At 47.2% G+C, this 23,239-nt stretch overlaps 1 protein-coding gene across 8 annotated transcripts in view; it reads right to left on the bottom strand.

The window, feature by feature from the left end:
• The window catches only part of SPTB (spectrin beta, erythrocytic), a 123,370-nt gene that overhangs the window by 54,059 nt on the left and 46,072 nt on the right, over window positions 1-23,239 (bottom strand). For 2 of the 8 annotated variants that reach the window (XM_082386414.1, XM_082386412.1), the window contains one exon: window positions 13,812-14,010. In XM_082386414.1, coding sequence (XP_082242540.1) covers window positions 13,812-13,959 — 148 coding nt within the window. In that variant the 5' untranslated portion in view covers window positions 13,960-14,010. Of the gene's footprint in view, window positions 1-13,811; window positions 14,011-15,618; window positions 15,758-16,035; window positions 16,139-16,420; window positions 16,713-19,431; window positions 20,411-23,239 lie in introns of those variants that run through there. The other 6 variants (XM_082386407.1, XM_082386409.1, XM_082386411.1 and 3 more) reach the window with 6 other exon arrangements.

The following is a 23,239-nucleotide window of genomic DNA, read 5'->3' as shown; positions in this document are numbered from 1 at the left end:
CAAACTCCATTATAAATATGATGAGTGCTGGAGTCACATGTAAAGAATTCTATGGAAGCCATCTAAATAAGACTTCCAAGGGGCTTCCCTGGTGGCGCAGTGGTTAAGAATCTGCCTGCCAATTCAGGGGACACGGGTTCGAGCCCTGGTCTGGGAAGATCCCACATGCTGCAGAGCAACTAAGCCCATGAGCCACAACTACTGAGCCTGCCCGTCTGGAGCTATGCTCTGCAACAGGAGAGGCCGCGACAGTGAGAGGCCCGCGCACCGCGATGAAGAGTGGTCCCTGCTCTCCACAGCTGGAGAAAGCCCTCGCACAGAAACGAAGACCCAACACAGCCAAAAAAAAAAAGACTTCCAAGAAGAGCAAAAATACTACTAGTGACTATACACATCTGTAATAAATATAAAATTAAAATGGCACTTGTTTGTTCTGGGCCTCTGGGCAAAGTTTCAGGGGGAAAAGCCCCCTTACTCTATTGGACCATTTCCCTGATTTCAAGGACTGCTTCAGCAAAATGTAACTAAAGTTCTGATGATATATTGGACGGAAAGCAATTGCGTTTATGCTGGAGCATGTTTAGATTCAACAGAGCCAGCCTCAGTCCCACGATGCTTTCCCTAGAGACTGGATCTGTCCTGTAAGAGGCTAACCCTTCCAACCGGTGGCAGAGCTCTGTCTAAGGGGCTGAAATTTGTTGCCCCTTTAGAGGTAAGTGTCTCATCTCCTTTTCTTGTCTTTAAGAATCTAAAGAGTTCATTATGTGGGTGCTGAGACCTGTTTATTTGTGCTCAGCAAAGTGTAAGGAAGAGCTGGGCCGTGGAATTTAATTCTAGGCTGCTGGGCTGGCACACACATCGGTGCAGATGTAAATCACCCTTAGATCTCTCCAGTTCTCAACACACAAAATAATGCTCCCTGGGCCCCAAAATGCTGGAGCTGCAGGTTTAGAGCTCAGGTGGGAGGCCTCCTGGCTGCATTTCACTTGAAGGCTGGGGTGCAATTGCCCAGGAACCCCAGTACCCTAAAACAGTCTGCAGTGTTGAGACAGGGGAAAGATTCTGAGAGGCTCATGATGGTCATCAGGAGAGGAAGGCCCAGGGGTGGGGATTAATTTCCACCAGCTCATAGCCCTGGCTGCTCCGCATCGGCTCGCTCAGTGCATCAACTCCCAGCAGGCACTCAGTGGAGCCTTCTGAGTGCAGGAGAGGTGGGAGGCCTGGAGTGTGTGGACAGGCCGCGGAGGCAGCTGAGCATTGGGCCTACTGTCCGCAGGAGACCTGGGCCATCCTGCAGGGAACCACTGTGGAAAAGAGGCCTCAGCAAGGCCCTGCCATGGGCCAGGCCATATTTCCAGAGCCCTAACCCTGCCAGTGAAGGGGAAGCGGGCAAGTCCACCAGCACGGCCTGAATCAAAGCTACCAGAACCTCAGAAAACACTCATGTCTCTGCAACCATCAAGCTCAGGGCCTCTCCATTGCTGCCTGTTCCTCTCCCCTTTCCTTCTTAGGCTGTGGCCAGCCTCCTTCTTCCCTACAAAACTCCCCTTCCTCTCTGACCAGCTAGCTAGAATCACTGTCTGGATATTGTGACCAAGTGCCCTTTCTTTTATGTCCCCTTTCAAAGGTTTAATTTAAGGTCAAATAAACCCAACAAAACTCAAGTGTTTACCCACTAATGAGTTCATACATGGAAAGTGCTTAAAACAGTACCCAGCACACAGAAAGAAAGCTTGAGGTAAACATTAGCTACCATTGTTATCATTGCTGCTACTATCGTTACTGCCTATAGGGCCCAGATGCTGCAGAGAGCACGAGGCAGGCTCAGTCTCCCCAAGGGCCTCGCAATCTAGTTGAGGAAACGAGACACAGACCCACAGACAGTTCTGCAACCACACAAGAGATAAAGGGCAGTTCATTTAATAATACAAAAGCTGTCACAAGGTAATATTGGATTAGTTACCAGATAAATGGCACATACAATAAATGGTCAGGGGTGAAAGAGGAGAGAGGTCATGTCTAATTGGAGCACTCAAGGCGGGGCTCGTGAAGAAAACCACTTTGCACAGGCAGAAGAGGAAGGAGAGGAGCCACAAGACGGAATGCATGAAAGGATGGAGCTTGTTCAGGGGTTGCTGACTAGCTACAGGTAAGAAGAAAACATGTGGAAAATAGGTTTTAAATCGGATGTGGAAAGCCTTGAAGGAAAAGCTAAGAAGTTCAGATTTAATCCTAGAGGTAAAAGGAGACACTAAAGGGGTGGCAGGATCCTTTCCTGAAATAGGAATTTGGAAAACCCCCAATGATAATAAAAAGACAAAACATTTCAGCTTAAATTTTAAAACAATTGTGTAAAATCCATATAAATCTATAAAGTCTCCCAAGGCACACCAAAGATATGAACAATTGGAAAAATCACACCCAATTCTTGAACAGGAAAACTCAATATCATAAAGATGTCAGTTTACCCTAAAGTTATATATTTAATATTATTTTAAAAATATTTATATTATATAATTTAAATTTGGGGGGAAACTAGACAAATGATTAGAAAACTCATTATAAAAATAAACAAAAATAGGCTTCCCTGATGGTGCAGTGGATAAGAATCTGCTTGCCAATGCAGGGGATATGGGTTCGATCCCTGGTCTGGGAAGATCCCACATGCCACAGAGCAACAAAGCCCGTGCGCCACAACTACTGAGCCTGCGTGCTGCAACTACTGAAGCCCACGTGCCTAGAGCCCGTGCTCCACAACAAGAGAAGCCACCACAATGAAAAGCACGCACACTGCAACAAAGAGTAGCCCCCTCTCGCTGCAACTAGAGAAAGCCTGCGCACAGCAACGAAGATCCAACACAGCCAAAAATAAATGAGATAAATAAATTTATTAAATAAATAAATAAAATAAACAAAAATAGCTAGAAAAGTTTCAGAAAAGAAGAGTAATAAAGGGTAACCCACGTTCCCAGGTGTTTTTTCTAACAAATATTAAAGTATAGTATAAAGTTATAATAATGAAACAGTGTGGTACTAGCCTATGAATATATAGACTCATCAATGGAAGAGAAATAGTCCCAAGTATATATAGGCATTTAATATCTGATAAAGGTGGCACTTCAAATATGAAGGGGAAAGATGGATTACTGGGTACAGGGTGTTGACAAAACTAGAAGACCATCCAGGAAAAATTAAGTTAAATTCATATCTCATACTCCAGGATAAATTTCACTGCGGTCAAAAATTGAAATGTAAAAAATAAAACCATAAAAATACCAAAATCAAAAATGATAGAATGTTTTTTATAATGTTAGTGTAGGGAAGGGCCTTCTAACTCTGAAACAAAATCCAAAAACCATAAAATAAAAGATTCAAAGTTCAACTGCATCAAATAAAGTTCTGTGTGAGATAAAATACCATAAGCAAAGTCAAACAAACAAGGAAAAGTATCTGTAACTCACATCACAAAGGGCTAACTTACCTAGTATGTAAAGAACATCTACAAATTAATGAGGAAAAAAACCAATAATCCAATAGCAAAATGGACTAAGAATGTGAACAAAGAGTTAATAGAAAAAAATTATAAAAGTCTCTTAAATGTATAAAAAGTTGTCCAAGCTATTCATAATAGAAGTACAAATTACAAGTATACACATACACACAAACTTAATACACAGTCCTTAATTAGTCTGAACAAACTAATCATAAAAGACATCTTTGAGACAACTGGGAAAATTTGAATAATAAGTGGGTATTAAATTGTATTATGGAATTCTTAATTATATTAGGTGTAATAACAGAATTATAGCTAGGTGGGAATTGCTCTTGTTATTCAGATATTCATACTAAAGTATTATGATAAATTAAGTATTATAGTAAAATGTCATAATAATCTTCAATTTACTTTAAAAATACTTCTACCCCAAATTGGACAAGCAAATATGGCCAAATATTAACAGTTAAATCAAGGTGATGATTCTTTGTACTTTTTCTCTACTTTCTTGCATATTTTAAAATTTTGATACTAAAAGTCCAAAAGCGAAATGAAAGTACATCAAGACACTATGTTTCACTTATGAGATGCACAAAGATCCAAAAGTGTGATAAAATACCACATGGGCAAGGATGCAGGGGAAAAAACATTCATATGTTGCTGGAGAGGGTATAAAAGGCAATTTGGCAAGACGGATCAGAATTACAGCTACACATACTTTTGGACCCAGTAATTCCACTTCTAGGAATTTATCCTTCAGATAGACATACATTTACAAAATGATCTACATACGAGTTTATTCATTGCATTTTTGGAAATAGCAGGAGATTGGAAACAGCCTAAATGTCCACCAATAGAAGACTGGTTAAATTAAAATTGTATGTCCATACAATGGAATGCTATATCTGTAAAAAGAATGAGAAGGCTACTTGTGTACTAATATAAAACAATCTTCAAGATACATTGGGTGGGGGGACTTTCCTGGTGGCGCAGTGGTTAAGAATCCACCTGCCAGTGCAGGGGACACGGGTCGAGCCCGGCCCAGGAAAATCCCACATGCCGTGGAGCAACTAAGCCCATGTGCCACAACTACTGAGCCTGTGCTCTAGAGCCTGCAAGCCACAACTACTGAGCCCGCGTGCTGCAACTACTGAAGCCCACGGGCCTAGAGCCCGTGCTCGGCAACAAGAGAAGCCACTGCAATGGGAAGCCCACACACCGCAACAAAGAGTAGCCCCCGCTCGCCACAACTAGAGAAAGCTCGCGCGCAGCAACGAAGACCCAATGCAGCCAAAAATAAATAAAATTAAAACAAACAAAAAAAGATACATTGGGTGGGGAAAAAAGAACAATAAGGGACAACGTATGGTGAAAAAAAAAAAGCTGAGAAAAACAATATAGACCATTTGCTAATATATGCATAAAACATTCCTGGAAAGATACATGAAAAACTGATAACACTGGCTGTGGGAAAAGAACTGGGTCTGGAGGACTGAGATGGGAATGAAACTTATTATTTGCCCTTTTGTATCTTTTGAGTTTTACCTACTGGGTGTCTATATTACTTATTCAATAAAGAAATACACTTTTCTTTTCTTTTTTTAAAATGAGCCAGTTTTCCAAGGCTTTATCCGTTTGTAGAACACATGGAAATATATTAACAGTCATCATTTTTTTTTTTTGGCTGCGCCGCACAGCTTGCGGGATCTTAGTGCCCCGACCGGGGATCGAATCTGGGCCCCTTGCAGTGGAAGCACAGAGTCCTAGCTACTGGACCGCCAGGGAATTCCCACACTTTTCTTTCTCTAAAGAAAATATTAAACTTTTTCTCACCCCCTTCTCCAAGATAATTTAGTTCCTTTGTGCACCCCTGCGTCAGGGACTTTTCACCAGACAAAAATCATAAGCATAGTTAACCACGTGAGCCCACGAGAGAGGTGGAAGGGAGAGGGAGAAGGTTTATGAGCTGAGAACACTCCTGTGACACCCTCCCCGCCCTGGGACAGAGCCTGGGAGTGAGGTCTGTGGGTCTTGAGGGCACCGAGGTACACTCTGCCCCACTGCGGCCACACAGCCACTCTAAGGACTTGCCCTCTAGAATATTCCCTACAGGGGTATCAAAGCGCACACCTCCCCTGAGGGTCAAGGCTCTTTCCTTCTCTTATGTTACACTTCTCCAGACTTCTTCTTGGTTCTTCCTTCAACCTCCCTCCACCATTCTTGCCAGTAGCACAGTAGCTGCTGGCCCCGCCCACTCTGGTACCTGCTCTACCTCCTGAAGTCATGGACATCCTGGAAGTTTGTCATTAAAAGTCCCCAGTGGGGCTGTTATAAAAATAAGAGCCTTTTACCCATTGGCTGGTCTTGAGCTAAATGGTAAAGTTGAAATATCTTATCTTTGGAAACAGTCACCCAGTTCTAGGCCCATCTATTTATTCCTGCCATGGCTTCCTGTAAAATTCCTTGACTGTTTCATGCCTCTCCCTCTTTTCTCTGTTAAAATCTGCTCTCAAAAGGAGAGAATAGCAGCCTATATATGAAGAAGGTGGGAGAAGACCTTTCAATGGCAAGAAAGGATATTATAATACATTTTGAGGGAAAATTCAGATTATAAAACCACATGCACAATATGAACCCAATATTGCAGACCTATATGCATAGATTCATAGAAAAAAGTTAATGTTGGGCTATGTTATAGCTGGGTATTAAGACTATGGGTGACATTTTTTTGCTTATCTATGTTTACTAAAATATCTGCAATGAACATGTATTACTCTTAGAGTAAGAAACAACAGATGTCATGACGAAAAATAGGGTATAAAACTCAAACCCCGAGGAATAAATGACTGATGAAAATCAAATAGGTATCCTTCTTGAGCAAGTCTGTATTTTTACCAGCACATGGTTTTAAGCTATCAGTAAAGCTAGGTGGTCAGAAAGGCAAGTGGGAGACAAGGCACCATGGGATGCCATGGACCCCTAGCCTGGGCCTGGTAACAAGCATTTAATGTTGAGCCCTTTGCAGGTTTACAACTTGGGATTTCCCTCCTTCTCATGCCAGGAAGCCAAGAGCTTAGGGAACCTGAGCAAGGGATACTTTAACTCCCATGAACTTGTGACAAACCTCAATGATACAGATGCCAATCCATTATAAAGCCTAGCATGGGGCAGACCGTCAGGGACACATCGTAAATGATGATGCTGGCACAAATTCTACTCTTCCTGTTTAGTTTGGAGAGGAATTTTTCTTTCAACCAATCAACTTTCATTACACTGGTATTGTGAACAGCAAGAACATAGTTCTCCTGCCCATAAGGATTTAAGATCCAACTAGGGTTGACTCCAAGAGAGAACTTTAAGATGCTTACTACATATGCAAATGCATATTTGAATATATACATACTCTTTTATGTGCAAGAATGAAGCACACAAGACTGACTCTAAAAGTGATCAGAGTTGAACACTAAGATGCTGGTTAACTAGATCTGGGTACATTAATACAAAGGAAGACTATACAGCCATGAAAATTATAATCTGCATGTTTACAGACATGAAAAAATATGCATAATATATTGCTCAGTGAAAAACATTCTAAGATTATAGATAGTGTTAATATTTATACATATACATGCACAGTCATATATCCATAGGCATTACAATATCTATATGGGATATTAACAATGTCTCTAGTTTTCTCTTTTATATCTGCTTTTCTAATCTTTTCTACACTAAATATATATCCTTGTGTATTAAAATGTTTAAAGATACAAAAGCAATCACCCTATATTTTTAAAAAATAGTTTTTATATATTATAGGAAAAGAGGAGTTATCATAGAACAGTTTAAATTAAAAAATTTTTTTTTGAAGAAGGCTAGTTTTGATCTGGGGCTTGAAGATGATGATGGTTTTAGAATGGCAGGGAAGGAAAGAGGGGTCTTGTTCAAAGCCTCTGGTGGAAACTGGCAAATGTGTATTTGTGTGTGCATGTGTGCATGTAGGTATGCGGGTGCATGTTTTGGGGGTGAGGGAAAGAAGCAGTTAACGTATCAGAGCAAAGAAGTCAAAGGACAGTCTAGGGAATCTGAACTTTATACTCTGGGAAAAGAAGAGCCAGATAAAGTGACATTTCACTAAAAATTTGTTGGAGGATAAAGATTCTAAGTGCCCTGCACAAATGGGATTGGACAGGGGAGAGGCTGCAGCCCGGGAAGCCAGCTTGGAGGCAGCTGCAGAAGTCTGTTTGAGGTGCCGTGGCCCCACTAACATGTGAACTATGGAAATGAAATGACAGGAGCTGATCTGGACAGCATCACAGAACAAGGGTCAGCTGGCCCTGGCAGGTGACAGCATTTGGAGGATGTAATACAGAAGTAAAAATGAGCTCAGGGTTTTGATCAAAGAGGCTCTAGAGGCTGCTGGTGAAAGCAAAACTTTCCCATTCCGATGTATCAGGTGGAGTGTGGAGGGGGAGATAATGCAGGTCTGAAGGACATTCAAGAAAGCTCAAGTGCTGTAGCCTCAACAGCACAGGACAGATTTTAACATCCTGGGATTCCAGTCTTGTCCTGGCACTTCCTGCCATGTGACCTCCCTCATCTATAAAGGGGATGGTGATAGCTATACCTTGCCTACTTCAGAGTGGCTGAAGAGTCAGTGAGATCATCTGGTTAAAAAGCACCTAGAACACTAAGCAGCTGTATAAACACCAAGCACTGCTGTCCTGCACGCAGGTGGTGGCTGCGTGGAGAGATGACACTCGCTGAGAACACAAGGCTGCAGAAGTCAAGATGGTCCAGGAACTCAGCCTCAGCCTAGCCTTTAATAAACAGAGAGAATTTCTGGAGAACCCACTGATTTACTGAAAAGGATCAATTCCCTTCCCCAAAGCCAGGAGCCAAAGCTCCTCGGTTCAGGGTAAAGGCATGTGGTCAGCGCTACCTCAAGGGAGCTTCTTCCCAGGCTACGAGCTGGGAAGACCTCCCACGTCAAGCCCCTTGTGTTACAGGTGAGGAAACTGAGGCCCGGAGGAGCAGAAAAGTAAGTTGGCCAAGGTCACCTCACTGGGGAAACTCCGTGATAGCTGCAGGAGGACAGAAGAAGGACGTGGCGGGGATGGACCACTTTCTGCTCCCTGTGGCCACCAAGCTGACCCTCATTGCCACCTTCTCTTTCCTGGACTTTTGTGCAGCCTCTCCACAACCTGTTCTCCCCACTGAGGCCAGAGTGATCTTTCAAAGCTAAGCATAACCATGTCACTTCTTTGTGAAAAGCACTTTGATGGGTTGGGAGCAGTTCCATCCATCCAGCCCTTTACTCAAGGCCACAGCCCCTGTCCTGAGAGCCTATAGCTCTCCCTGCTAAAGGCTCCCACCCTTTGACCCTTCAACTCTGCCACTCCTTTGCAAATAACCCCCTCATTAAACTCCTCAGCCACCGCTTTTGAGTTTCCTGCTGCTCGGCCAAGATACCCATGGCCTTTAAGGCCCCCATGATGTGGCTCCTGTCTGCCCCTCCTGTCTCCACCCACCAGTCCACACTCTCACTAAAACAAGCCCCTACTCATCCTTGGGTGAGTTATAAGCTGTGGGTTATGTTATAAACGCACAGTTCCCAGTTAATAGCATTTATCATCATTTGTCATGACATACATGTCTATATGTACAAAGACACATGTGTGATTATCTGATCTATTTCTCACTAGACTGTAGAACAAGATGCCCTGGTTGATCCAGTTTCCAGAGTCTGAAGGCCAAAAGGTTTGGAGGCAAAATTCTCCCAGAGACTCAGCTGCTACCAGCCTCCCTGTCATTCTTTCTCAGTGACATGATAAAAAGCGAAAACGAACAATTGCCACAGATGCTCTGCAAATGACACTCTTGGCATCTCTTCAGCCAAGCAGCACGCAGGGGGGACCCCATGGGGGGAGAAGGGAGGGAGTGCTGGCTGCTCCCAGGAGCCAAAAGCACAGTCCAGGCCTGGTGTCAGGACCTGCCCTTGGGAATGAAGCTGACAGCCCAAAGGAATGTCCCAAAGACGGAGGAGGCTATTAACATGGCTCACTCAGACTGCGCCGCATGGGGAGGGAGCAGAGTCTCATTATTAACCTCGGTGTGTTAATATTTGATAAAGCATCTTCATGATGATAGATAGCAGTCACCCAGAACAGGGGAACAGCTGTGGTTCTGCAAAGCATTCTCAAAGAGGAGGAACAGCTTTTATCAAGAAGGGACAACGGGAGAAAGTGTTATGTCCTGGGCAGGGGAAACTGCCCTGGACCACACAGGGCAGGTGGCACACTGGCCTCCCTCGTAGGTTGGTCTGCACAGGTAACTGGCAGATTTCTCTGCACAGTGGCCTGTCTCAGGGGAAGAAGGAGAACTCACAATGGCTGACCTCCAAGAGAGAGCTGCTGAGCCAATTATTTTTGTCTTCTGACAGCACATTAAAATGATTGCTGATGATTAAAGATATTTCTGTGAATAGTACATTTTCCCAATATCTAGTCTCTAAATAGAACTCCACTCCATGTTTTGAAATCTGAGAAGAAAACATTTAAAAAATTTCTCGTTAATGACACCATCTTTGTTCTCACAGGTAGCTTAAGAGAGACATTTGGGCCAGGCACACCTGATGCCTTGGTCTCCAGCAGCTGTGTTTGAAACTGTCAACTTAACAGGCTGCCAAGAAGCTGCTGACCCCTCCTGGCACAACTGTGATGGAATCCTGCTCTCTGAAAGAAATCATTCACCCTTTGGACACAGAGCCCTTCTCACACAACTGGGGCACCTGGGCTCAGAGTCATCCTGGTGCAGATGGGGTGAGACTAAGCATCACTTTTTGCCACCAGAGTCAGGAAGGAGTCCATACCACCCTCTCTGGGGAGTTTCCGGAGGGTCCAGGCTGGTGGGCAGGGAGTGCCAGGGTCTGAGGACCACTGTCCTAAGGCTCTGATGGAATACCTGCCGGTCAGAGAACTTAACCTTGGCGCCTGGGCACAGTGGGTCTGGAAGACATTCAAGGTTCAGAGTGGCAGCAATCATGTGCCTCAGGGCACAGGGACACGGCCTGCAGTGCACCCGCTGCCCTGTTGCGTTCTCTGAATTGTCCTAAAGCAACCTCACCTCTGGCCTCACCTCACTTCTGGTAAGAAGGCTACAAAGAGAGAATGTGGAAAGGAAGCACATCTCTAGTTTGAAACATGACTTGGATTCTGATTGAAAGGCAAAAGCAGAGTGGGCTACACAATTTTGTGCATTTTGTCTTAAAAGGGAGGCTCGGGCTTCCCTGGTGGCTCAGTGGTTGAGAATCTGCCTGCCAATGGAGGGGACACGGGTTCGAGCCCTGGTCTGGGAGGATCCCACATGCCGCGGAGCAACTGGGCCCGTGAGCCACAATTACTGAGCCTGCGCGTCTGGAGCCTGTGCTCCGCAACAAGAGAGGCCGCGATGGTGAGAGGCCCGCGCACCGCGATGAAGAGTGGTCCCCACTTGCCGCAACTAGAGAAAGCCCTCGCACAGAAACGAAGACTCAACACAGTCATAAATAAATAAATAAATAAATAAAAGAACGTGAATTTCTAAAAAAAAAAAGGGAGGCTCTGTGTAGTCTGTCCCTTAGTAATTGTTCAATGAGCCAAAAAAGGGGAGAAAGGACGTGTCGGGTCCTCCCCTCCTCACAGCCTCCTCAGGAGGCCCCAGCCTGCTCTCTGCGCTGCAACCTTCCAGATGCCTCTGCACCAATGAGCTGGAAATCACGCAGCGGGCGGCACTTGCGATGCGGGGATGCTGAGCTGCGTGCATGCATAAGGCAGGCAGGGGACGTGGGCTGGAGGCTAATGCACAGGGCTTCTCTTTTCAGGGCATCTTTCTGTCACCTTCCTCCAAACCCCCACCGCCACCCCCGCCCAGTGCGGCCACATCTGCCCCGAGGCAGCATCCTCACCCAAATCACAGGGGCGCACAACCAGGTGCGAGGGTGTGTGCAGGCAGAGGCCTCCTCTGGGATGAGGAAAGAGGGCACAAAGGGCAGGCATTCTGGCCGAAAATTCCCCGCAGCCTGCAGTGCTTCGTTCCTCATTCAGACCCGCAAACGTTTACCTAATGGCGCCCAGTATGAAGGACAGGAAATGGGGTGAGTGACAATGAGGATGGCTTGAGGAGACACTGGGAGCTTTTTTTTACTGAAACACAAAGGCTGGAACCTCTTGGAGGGATAGGAACTTGGGCTTTCCAGCTGCTCCCCTTCCTCTAACTTTCAAAGCAATTCTGAAAATTAGGACGGTGCCAGAGGCAGTCATCCAAGCAGAGAATGGCCTCCCGTTCAGGAAGAAGCCTCAGGACTTAGCCACCACTGAACCTCAGGAAGCGCTGCCAGCTTTAGAGGCTGACACTGAGAGCAACATCTGCCCAGGGACCTACCTGCAAATATTCCTGCTGGGCCCCCAACCCTCCCCTTGGCATGCCAAGGTCAAATCCATCCCTATCCAGGAGCCTCCCACAGTGTTTTCTTACCCACGTCCCCTTTCACTTTAGTCAGGCTGATCCAGTTTCGAATCCAGAGTAATTCATTCTGGAGAGGAGTCAGGTGTTTGTATACCAACGTGGCAGTTTCCAGGCAGAATAACCAGATGGCTTGTTTATTTCGGCCCTGGAGGAAGAGCCGGGAATGGTTTGAAAGGCTGAATAGGGAGTGCTTCCTTTGGAGAGGAAGACGACTTAAGAGGCAGAATCGATGGAGTCCAGTTAACCAAATGCAAGTCTTCTAACCACAGGTCACTAGGCAGAGAAGGACCAGGAGGAGCTGCCACACTAGGAAGAGCGTCTAACAAGGCCTCATCGTCCTCTGGTTTCTTGGGTCTTCCTGTCACCCAGGAAGGGTGGGATCTAGGCTGGATGCCTTTGGAGAAAGATCTGTACAGCAGCGGGCTTCATCCCCGTGGCCATTGGGTCCCTGGGGACCAAGCCAAGAGCTCGAAGTGCAAGCATTAGCCTAATTTCGCTTGTCCCTGGCTCTTTTTTCCAACCCAAGCCTTCTAAGATGAAGGAGGGTGGGGGTTAAGAGGGAAGAAACTGGCCCTGGAACAGGCCAAGGTAACTGGGACATTGACTGAGCTGATGAACTTGAATATCTGAAGTTGGGAGAAGACAAGGGACAGAAAGATACTATTCCTGGGAGTTCCCTGGCGGTCCAGTGGTTAGGACTCAGAGCTTCCACTGCCAAGGGTCCAGGTTCAATCCCTGGTGGGGGAACTAAGATCCCACAAGCCGCAAGGCCAAAAAAAAAAAAGAAAGATACTATTCCTAAGTAGATTTCCTGTAAATACTAACATTCATCTAGTATTTTATTAATAAAATAACTTTCATAAACCTTATCTTACTTGATCTTCACAACAACCTTGGGAAAATACTACTGTCTTCATTGTGTAAAACAGGAGATTGGGGGCTTCCCTGATGGCGCAGTGGTTAAGAATCTGCCTGCCAAGGCAGGGGACACAGGTTCGAGCCCTGGTCCGGGGAGCTCCCACATGCCACAGAACAACTAAGCCCGTGTGCCACAACAACTGAGCCTGTGCTCTAGAGCCCGTGAGCTGCAACTACTGAGCCCCTGTGCCACAACTACTGAAGCCCGCGTGCCTAGAGCCAGTGCTCCCAACAAGAGAAGCCACCGCAATGAGAAGCTCGTGCACCGCAACGAAGCGTAGCCCCCGCTCGCCGCAACTAGAGAAAGCTCGCGCGCAGCAACGAAGACCCAACGCAGACAAAAATAAATAAATTTATTTTTAAAAAAATCTAATTCCAGTTTGATAAGAGGTTTAGTCCAGAAAATCCTCCTTTCTGAGGCAGTGTGGGGAAGATGTTATCTGTTCTCAGTTTCCTATCGAATCACCCTTTCCTTTCGGGGCCACAGAGAAGATGACGACAATTCCTCTATCCAGGACCAGGCAGGGCATCGAGGTACATAATGAGGTCCACGCACCTCTGCCCGGCTGTCCCGCCCATCAATCACACTCTCCTTTGCCCAGACCTTCTTTTACTTCTGACTTTGGACACAGGTCATTCAGGACAGAGGCTGAGGCCAAGGGCCCACCTGGCACCACCTCACACCTGGGAGGAAGTGGGGGACATGTGGGAGGAGAGGCTGCCTGATCTGTGCTCCCTCCCGAGGGGCCCTGGACTCTGAGCCACGCAGCCATGTCTCCATCACCGCCCTGCTAGGGTTCACGCCAACGCACGCAAAGGATTCACCACAGGCGGGAAGGGCAGTGAACCTCGGGATTAGGAGAGCGGCTCCCCTAACCGCCACGGCCCCAAAGAGTACCTGCCAAGGCCTTGATCCGGGACCTCTCAAAGAGCCTGGCTGAGCTGCTGTCATTATCCAGCTCATCGTCCGGGGCATCCCAGCGGGCATTGATCCGGCTGTACGGTGGCTGGTTGCCCACGTTTTCAAACTCCGTGGCCGATGTCATGTCAGCAGGCTCTCAGCAGCTACGCCTGCCTCAGTCTTCATGGAAGGGTCCCTGGGGGCGGACAGCAACATAGTCAGAGGGTTAGTGCCCACCCCCTTGGACTTTGTCTCAGGGGAAACTTATTTGGGGCGTCCAACAGGAGTAGATCCTTGCGGGAGCAACACACGGTGCCCTCTGCCTGACCATGCTTCCTACCCAGGGTCTCCAGGTTGTCAGGTATAAAATAATGCAGCAGCAGCAACAGTAACGGCGGCAGTGGCGGCGGGGACGGAGAGCTGCATGCAGCAAGGGTCAGGACAGCCAGCAGGTGGAGACGTCAGTCGCAGGCAGGCCCGCTGCCTCCAAACCCGCCGCCGCGGCCACCGAGGGGGCTGGCTCTCCTGGGAGTCAGAGGCTGGCATGGACAAGCTGGGAATAGCAGCCCCACCCTGTGGACTGGGGCCAGGACCCAACCTGGTGGGGAGGTGGGGACAGGGCAGGAGAGGGGAGAAGCTGGGAGTTGGCTGAGTCTGACTCAAACATGAATCAGTGGGGAGAGAGGAGAGCATGAGCTTTAAGATGCCACTGGTGCCACCAGCCCCGGCAGCTGCACTGGGGGAAGTTAACCCCTCCCAGTGGCTGCCCAAGAGCCCTCCGAGTTCTTTCCCTGCAGCAAACATTCAGAAAGCTGGGCTCTTGGTTTTGCCTTCTCTGAAGTACGCCCAGGTGCTTGGACAGGTTCTCCTGTTGCATCCCAGGCATGATGGTGGTGTGGGGTGGTGAGGGGATCCCGCCCACAGCGGAGCTGTGTGTTCATCTGCGCCATGAACATGGGCACCGGGAGCACTGGCTTCCTCACTTGCCTGTCATTCATTCACGATACTCCTTCATTCATGATTATTTCAAATACGCGCCAAGTCCCTACGAGGTGGCAGGCACTGTGCCAGGCAATTACGAGTAAGACAGGGAGGGCCCTGTCCTTGTGGAGCTTATACTCTGGCAGCAAGACAGATGATTGAAGAAGTAGTTACAATAAGGTGTGATGCTGTGCCGCAACTAGGAAAGGATGAGGGAGAGTGAGGGACTCGTGCTAGAGGCTGGGTATCCGGGGAAGGAGAGTTTGAGTTGATTCCTAGAGGAAGCTTGGAAGCATCCTATAAAGGGATAGGTGGAAAGGAACGGGTCCAAACAGAAGGAATAAAGAGCAGGTGCAATGTTCTGAAGGTAAGAAAGGGCGTGGCAAAATTTAGGAACCTTACGATATAACTGGAGGTGAGGGCAAGGTCAGAGAGAAAAGCGGGACAGGAGGCTAGAGAGGCCAGGCTGGGTCCTGAATGTCCTGGGCCTTTGGAACAAGACTGGCTTCCCTTCAGTCTTAACTTCCTCCCCTGTACCTGCCCTTCAGTCCTCTCCCCAGGGAGCTTACGGGACTCCAAGATCAAGTCTGTGACACAGAACAGGGAGCCCAGAGCCTTCCTATCCAAGAGAACAAAAGGGGTGGGAGTAGGGGAGGCTGTGAGGCGGACAAATGACAAGTGTCAACAGCGAGTGAGCGGTGAGGTAAGCCACTCTCTCCCGGAGCCGTGCATACACATGCACATCACACACGCACTCAGTCCAGCACACGCACTCACCCACCCAAGCAGGCACACGCTTGAGGAAGAAGTGAAGCCAGCTCACCAATCCAAGCGTGACTGCAGCGCCAGAGCCCTTAGTTTTCAGACAGAATCACTTCAGGCTCTTTTTCCCCCATCTGATTAATCAATCCCACCGCAGGCCTTTGAGGTAAGACAGGAGGAGCCGGAATTATCCACCCTAACTGCATAAGGGAGGAAACCAAGGCCTCTTAGGATGAGGCCTCCCCAAGGTCATCTCAGGAATTACTGCTACAGCTGGGAAGAGGCCAAACTGGGAAGAGGCCACTTTATGAAAGCAGGTGGGGAAAGAACATGGCACACGGGGACAGAGGGCATTCCCAGCTTCCAGGGTTTGGCCAAGGTGTTTGCTACTCATGCGGCGGGCAGGGGGTGGGGTGGGGGAGGGATGGGGGGGAGGCAGGATGAAGGCAGGGGAGCCAGCCATCACCCCACCGGGTACCCGCCGTGATTCCAGGCCTGGGATCCAGCACAACCTCGTCCCTTCTGACAGCCTGTCGTCTTGCACAGACGCGCTGCTTCCAGGGCTGAGATGTCCCCCTCGGCTGGCCCGGCAGAGGTGGCTGGGAGGGCCCTCCCCACTCCACCACGCCCTTCCCTACTTCCCTTAAGGGAAACCACCACCAGCTTGGAGCTGTGAGTGGGGAGGGGCTGACAGGCTGACCGCTGGCCCCCGAGCAGGGCCGAGCTGCCAGATGCAGAAGGCGAGGTGAGATCAGATCGTGCGTGCAGGAGGTAACCAGACCCTGGCTCTCCTTCTCGTCTCAGGCTATTTTTAAGAGTGGCTGAGAGGGGCCCAGGCCGCGGGGCCCAGGGAGTGAGATTACCTTTGCCGCGGCTCCGTAAATAAGTCTGCCCCAGAAAGATGAGCCTGAGCGGGCAGACTAGCAGGACCGGGTGTTCAAGACAAGACTGATGGCCCCGGGAGCAGAAGAGCAGCCACTCGACAGCAATTCAGCCTGCTTAAAAACGCCCGTGCCTCCTGCGACTGCAGCTCGGAGGAGGCTGCAGCGAGGCAGCGGCTCTGCCGGAACGCGAAAAAAACACACGTGCGCGTCTAAACACACAGCGCGAGGTGTTTTTTCTTTCTTTCTTTTTTTTTTTAGAAGGGTCAGGTCCCTGAAGACAAACACCAAGGAAAGAGATTCAGAAACTAAAGAGAGGCCCTCTTCCTCCTGCCCCCTCCCCCAGCCATGCCCACCCCAGTGGCGTGCCCAGATGGCATCCCATCAGGGCCAAGGGGCTGGGGGCTGGGCCAGTGTGCTCAGCGGCAAGGGGAGAATCAGGTGTGAGAGGCAGAAGAGAAGAAAATAAGAAAAGAGGAAAACTACAGATGGTTATTCCAGGAAAATAAAACAAAACAAAATATGCCTAAAACCAAATTCAACCCAGGGTCACCCATAACTGTCACAACGGCCCTTCAAAGGCATGGCAATAAAGAAACCACCATGACTGAAAAGAACAGGATAGGCTGGGGACACATGGTGGGGACACCTAACCAAATTGGGGGGGGTCATGGAAATGACATTTAAGTTGATATCGGAGGGGAACTTGGAGCCAAGGTGATTCAGTCACGTTTTTAAGGATATAAGTCATCTATGCAGCCAGACTGGCCCTCCATGAGTACGGCAGACAGCGATTCCATGGCTAAAAATAGGCCCCAAATTGCACCTCACTTCCCTGCCAGCCCACCCAGGAAAAAAGGTATAAGAGGTAGTTCCATGTCCATTTACTGCCCAGTTCACCCTGAAGCCCCCTAGAAGCCCTTCTCGCAACCCACCAGACCCTCGTCAGGCTGTAGGTGGGTCTTCTGTGGTCTGTGGGACTCCGCGCCCAGGAGAGCCCACCTTCCCTGTCCATCAACCTGCCTGTCCAGCAGCGGGGCAGGCCCATCTCCAAAAGCACAGTCCGAGGCTCAGCCTCACATGGCGAGCTTCTGCCGCCCCCTGACCCCAGGTTACACTTTGAGTGGGATGGGTCCCTAGAAGACTTGCCCACAGCTCAGTACTGAAAAGCTCATGTGATTACACAGCGCACTCACTTGCAGAAGGAGCGCCTGCCTGGGAAATGGATTTCACAACATCACTGATGCCACCCACAGCTCTGCCCTTCGCTCATGTGCCCAGGGACCTGTCCGCTTCTGAGATCAGGTGTTAGGCCTCGGAATTTCAAGCCCACGTGCTATGCTCAGTTAATTCCCGGGGCGGGTAGGAACCCAGGAGGTGGCTGTCATGGCAGCTCCTTTCCCCACCTGCAGGGTGCTGCCAGAGTCCTAGGTAGAGCTCACTTCAGCCCTTCCCATAGCGCTGAGCAGCAGAGGATGGATGTTCTTTTCTTTCCCGCCCAACCGTATCCCCTCTTTCCTGTACCACACAAACATGAGCAGCAACAAAGTCCAGGAGTGAGAAATGGGGGAAATACAGGCTGATGCTGTGTTTCCTTAACAGGGTCACCAGTGCAGGCTACTGCAGTAGCTTAAATTCAGTCTTCCTTAAACAGAGAATTTAGACCTTCTCTATCTTTATTTTCTCTTTAGCTGTAAGGTTTGACCCCCTCACTTGCTTCCTATTTTGTTCTGCCCCTTTATGCTACCCCAAACCTGATTTTAACATGTTTTGGTACTATGGCAACCCAGGTCAAAAGATTAAATCCTAAAGTCTCCCTGCAAATTTTCTGCCAATGCTTTTACCAAAACAGAACATTCTTCTACTCCCTTTGATCATAATCTCATTGCATATTCACAGACACCTTAAAGAATAGTTAAATACATAAACACTCACTAAAACAGCAGGAGAACCAGTGAGCTGCCCAGTGCAGGGTACTCTCAATCTAGAGCCAGCCCCAACTTCCTCCCCATCCCCCATCTCCAGCCTGGCACCTCCATCCGTCTAGCAGACGTCTCCACCTAGAAATTACGGCTCAGTCTCATTATGGCTAAGACTGAGCACACGGCTTCCAGCACAGCAGAGTAGGGGAGTTTCAGGACCATAGGGTGACAATGAAGCCCGGGCAAGCATACCACCTGTGGGTGACCTTTCCAGCAGATGGACGTCACCAGCAGTGCCTGGGCCAAGCTGCTGCCTCTCCCCAGAGCACACTCTGCTTTCCCACACTCTACCATTCCCATTCTGACCCAGCCTGGCTTCCAGTCCATCATTAGGAGGGTGTGGCTTGGGGGTTCTTAAAGTCTCAAGACTCCTCTCCATGGTTGCCACCATCAAGGATGCCCATACATTTGCAACATCCTGGTCACTCTAGTCTGCTGCTGTTTGGTCATTTTAATCCTTCTGCTCCAGCTTCTGTCACCAGGCAGGGACTTCAGGCCCACATGTCACAACTCGTCTGCCCTCATCATGGAAAAATCTCCTACTAAGAAATGGCTTCGGTCATGCTGCAGCTGCTTGGATGGGGGAGGAGGGGAGGGATCATGGCCCCAACAGTTCTTACAGGGATTTGAATGGGGAACAGGTGCTGCTCAGCTCTGATATAGGGATTGGCCCATCAGCCCTCTATCTTAACACCACCTATCAGCACCTCACGTCCAACACAGAGGCAAATGTCCACTGGGAATGATGAAAGGAGAGGGGAGAGATGGTCCTCTTAATATACGTAATTTTCAAAGATTATCTTCTATCGGGATTCTTGGGCTCCATAGCTGCACGTACAGAAAGCTATTACAACCCTGTCCTACTTCTTATCCCTCCCAACTCATTTCTTTCAAGATAGTCGCTGGCCTCCTCCCCCAAAACAAGTAGTAATTCTACGATAGTTGAACTGAAAAGCTGAATGCCCGTTTTCTGTTCTTCCAAGAAGACTTTTCTAGAACACCCACAGTTACCTCTCTCTTCTCTGATGAAAACTGCACAGGGAGGTAGTGTGGCCTCAACATTCGAAGTGGTCAAGAACAGGCTGAAATACCTACGGACTGGGAGAAAATATATGCAAATGATGCAACTGACAAGGGCTTAATTTTCAAAATATACAAACAGCTCATACAACTCAACAAAAAAAAAACAAACAATCCAATCAAAAAATGGGCAAAAGACCTAAATAGACATTTCTCCAAAGAAGACATACAGATGGCCAACAGGCGCATGAAAAGATGCTCAACATCGCTAATTATCAGAGAAATGCAAATCAAAACTACAATGAGGTACCACCTCACACCAGTCAGAATGGCCATCATTAAAAAGTCTACAAATAACAAATGCTGGAGAGGGTGTGGAGAAAAGGGAATCCTCCTACACTGCTGCTGGGAATGTAAATTGGTGGAGCCACTATGGAGAACAGTATGGAAGTTCCTCAAAATACTAAAAATAGAGTTGCCATATGATCCAGCAATCCCACTCCTGGGCATATATCTGGACAAAGCTATAATTCAAAAAGATGCATGCAGTATTCACAATAGCCAAGGCATGGAAACAGCCTAAATGTCCATCGACAGATGAATGGATAAAGAAGATGTGTTACATATATACAATGGAGTACTACCCAGCCATAAAAAAGAATGAAATAATGCCATTTGCAGCAACATGGATGGACCTAGAGATTATCATACTAAGTGAAGTAAGTTAGACAGAGAAAGACAAATATATGATACCACTTATATGTGGAGTCTAAAATATGACACAAATGAACTTATCTACAAAACAGAAACAGACTCACTGACATAGAAAACAAACTTATGGTTGTCAAAGGGGAAAGGGGTGGGGGAGGGGTAAATTAAGAATTTAGGATTAGCAAATACAAACTACTATATATAAAAGAGATAAACAACAAGGTCTTACTGTATAGCATGGGGAACTGTATTCAATATCCTGCAATAAACCATAATGGAAAAGAATATGAAAAAGAATATTATATGTATATGTATAATTGAATCATTTTGCTGTACACCAGAAACTAACACAACATTGTAAAATCAACTATACTTCAATAAAATAAATTCTAACAAAAGAATAGGTTGAAATAATTAATTTGAAATAAAAGGTGAGATATTTCTCATGAAACAATTGATTCAGAAAAGACAATCAAAAAATAAAACCATTAGATAACAGATTGATGGAGAATTATACAATGGAATCAAGTTCCCAACACCTGAATTCACTGATGAGTTTTAGCATCACTAAGAATAGGACAATGAGATACTGTGTGTTTCCAGATATGATGCAATATGACGGACATCATGGCCTATGACATTCTTGCCAAAAAAGTTGAACCTCAATCTGATCAAGTCTGTAGAGCTAATTTCCCATTTACAGGAATTATAGGAGATTGATAGACAAGTTAAATGACAACATGAGGAAGCAAAGAGGCAGACCCAGAAGGCGGGTCATTTTACAGACAACCGACTCCACTTCTTCAACAAGTCAACGGCATTAAAACAAACAGACTGAAAAAGAGGCAGAGGGTAGGGACTGCTGTAGATGAAAAGAGACTTAGGAGATATAATAGCGAATGTAACATGTATTTTGTTTGGAATTTGAATCAAACAACACCAAAACACATTTTTTAGACAACCAAGGGTATCTGAATTATAGACTCAATAGTGGATAATGACCAGGAATTATAGTCAATTATGTTAGGTGTGATCGTGGCTTTGAGGTTATGTTACCATGGCCCTAGCACCTAGTATGGTCTGGCTTCTTCCTCCCAGTCCAAGCTCATCCCTCACCACATGCCCTACATGCAACCTGCAAGTCTCCTTTCAGTTCTCAACCGGCATCCACGCCCCAGGCCGCCCCCTCCCCACCCTGCCCCGGCTCTTGTGCACACTGTGCCCTTGGCCTGGAACACTTCCTGGAGCATCTTTGCATGTCTGGTTCCTCCTCCTTCCTCAGGTCTCCTCTTAGGTATCACTTCCTGTGGAAGTCCTCCCCGAGTGCCACATCTAAGCTAAGTCCTTTGTCATCCTCAGTCTGGGCACTTTGCTTGACCCCTTCATAGCCCTCATCATAATTGCAATTACTCATACATCTGTTGGTTCACTTTTGTTTTTGCCTCTCCCTGCCTAGACTGTAGAGGTTCTTTGCAGGCAGCTGCAAGCCTGTCTTATTCATTATTGTATTCCAGTGCCTAGCACCGTGCTTGGGACATAGAGGTGCTCAGTAAATATCCTCCTCCTCCTAGAGACCTAAGCTCAAACTCTGGAGCCTCTATCCCACCTTATTCCTTGATCCATGCAGTACTCATTCACATAGCCCACTTATGTGCATTGAGCACTTACTTATTCAATATTGATTCATCACCATGGCCAGTCATTAAGCCTCTGTAAAGTGTCTTCCATCCATCGCCCCTTTATGTTCTAAGGCTTCCACTTCACTCCAGGCCCTTACCGTTTCCTGCCTAGACTTGGGTAATGGTCCAACTTTGTCTGTTTTGGGCCTCTTCAATCCATCCTACACAGCCTTCCTCATAATGACTCGCCTCTACTCCATAGCTTTCAGCAACTCTCTAATGCACAGTCTAATCCAGGGTCCTACACCAGTCGGTGCTGAGTTCATACTCTCTCTTATGCCAACTCTGCTCCAACCAAGAGGGTCCATGTGTCCTGCACCCCCCACCTTTGTACCATGTGCCTCTATAACTTTATTTGTGCCACATCCCATATGCTGAAATTTAGGCACCTCTCCTTGCAATTTAAAACAAATATAACTTTCAAACATTTAGAAACGCAATATAACATTTTCCTAGAATAGGAAGGAGGTCACCTTACCCCTCCTATTCAACTCCATGGATCCTCCACTGCTTCTATGACCAGCAAGTGGAGGGGGCAGTCACGGTGGGCTCAGGGAAAGCTGCTGATGATCTGTGCACCGACTCTCCCTCCTCAGTCCTGCTCCCTCCCCCAGTCTCATTTTTATTGCTGGGTGAGGCCAGATCCTCACTATCCTTCCTTCTGGCCATCCTTCCAATCCTGGGAAGAAGATGAATCTTTAGCTTTTTCTCCCTTCCATCTTCATTTTAATACGTTCAAGTCTTTCTCATCTTAAGTAAAACTCCTCCTTTCCATCCTTTCTTTCCTCCCTTTCAAAGCCAAATTTCTTGACAAAGTCGCCAAGAATAAGAACAGGTGATTTACAGAAGAGGAAATCCAAACGGCTAAGACCCTAAAAAGAGATACTCAAGTTCATTAGCTAACCAAGAAATGCTGATTAAAATAAGGAGACACCAGAGGCAAACATTATCAAGCTGGATAACATGAGGTGTAGATGGTGGCGTGCAGCACAGACACTTTGTGTACTACTGGTGGGAGTGTGGAGTGGCCCAGCCATTCTGGAAGGCAGTCTGCAGTTCTCAGGCAGGTTGCGTATCTACAACCCTGTTCCTAGGCATACAGATGAAAGAAATTCTCATACAGGTCAAAAAGGGGACATATGCAAGGAAGTTCACTGCAGCATTGACTGTGGTGGTGGGGAGGTGAAGATAACCTGTGTGTCCATCGCTGGGGGATGGACAGTAAAATGTGGTGAATGTACACATGGAGGACACATGGCAGCATTGGAGGATCTTAAAAAATAGTGGATAAAATAAAGAAACAGAATGAGATCTATAACACACCACTGAATAATTTCAAAACATATGCACATAAAACAGTATACATATTATAAGGATATAAACAAAAGAAAAACTCTTAAACACATGAA

Source organism: Balaenoptera borealis, assembly GCF_965194805.1.
Source record: "Balaenoptera borealis genome assembly, chromosome: 3".
Classification (NCBI taxonomy): domain Eukaryota; kingdom Metazoa; phylum Chordata; class Mammalia; order Artiodactyla; family Balaenopteridae; genus Balaenoptera; species Balaenoptera borealis.
The sequence above is the reverse complement of the archived record's forward strand: the minus strand, read 5'-3'. Positions and strand labels throughout refer to the sequence as shown.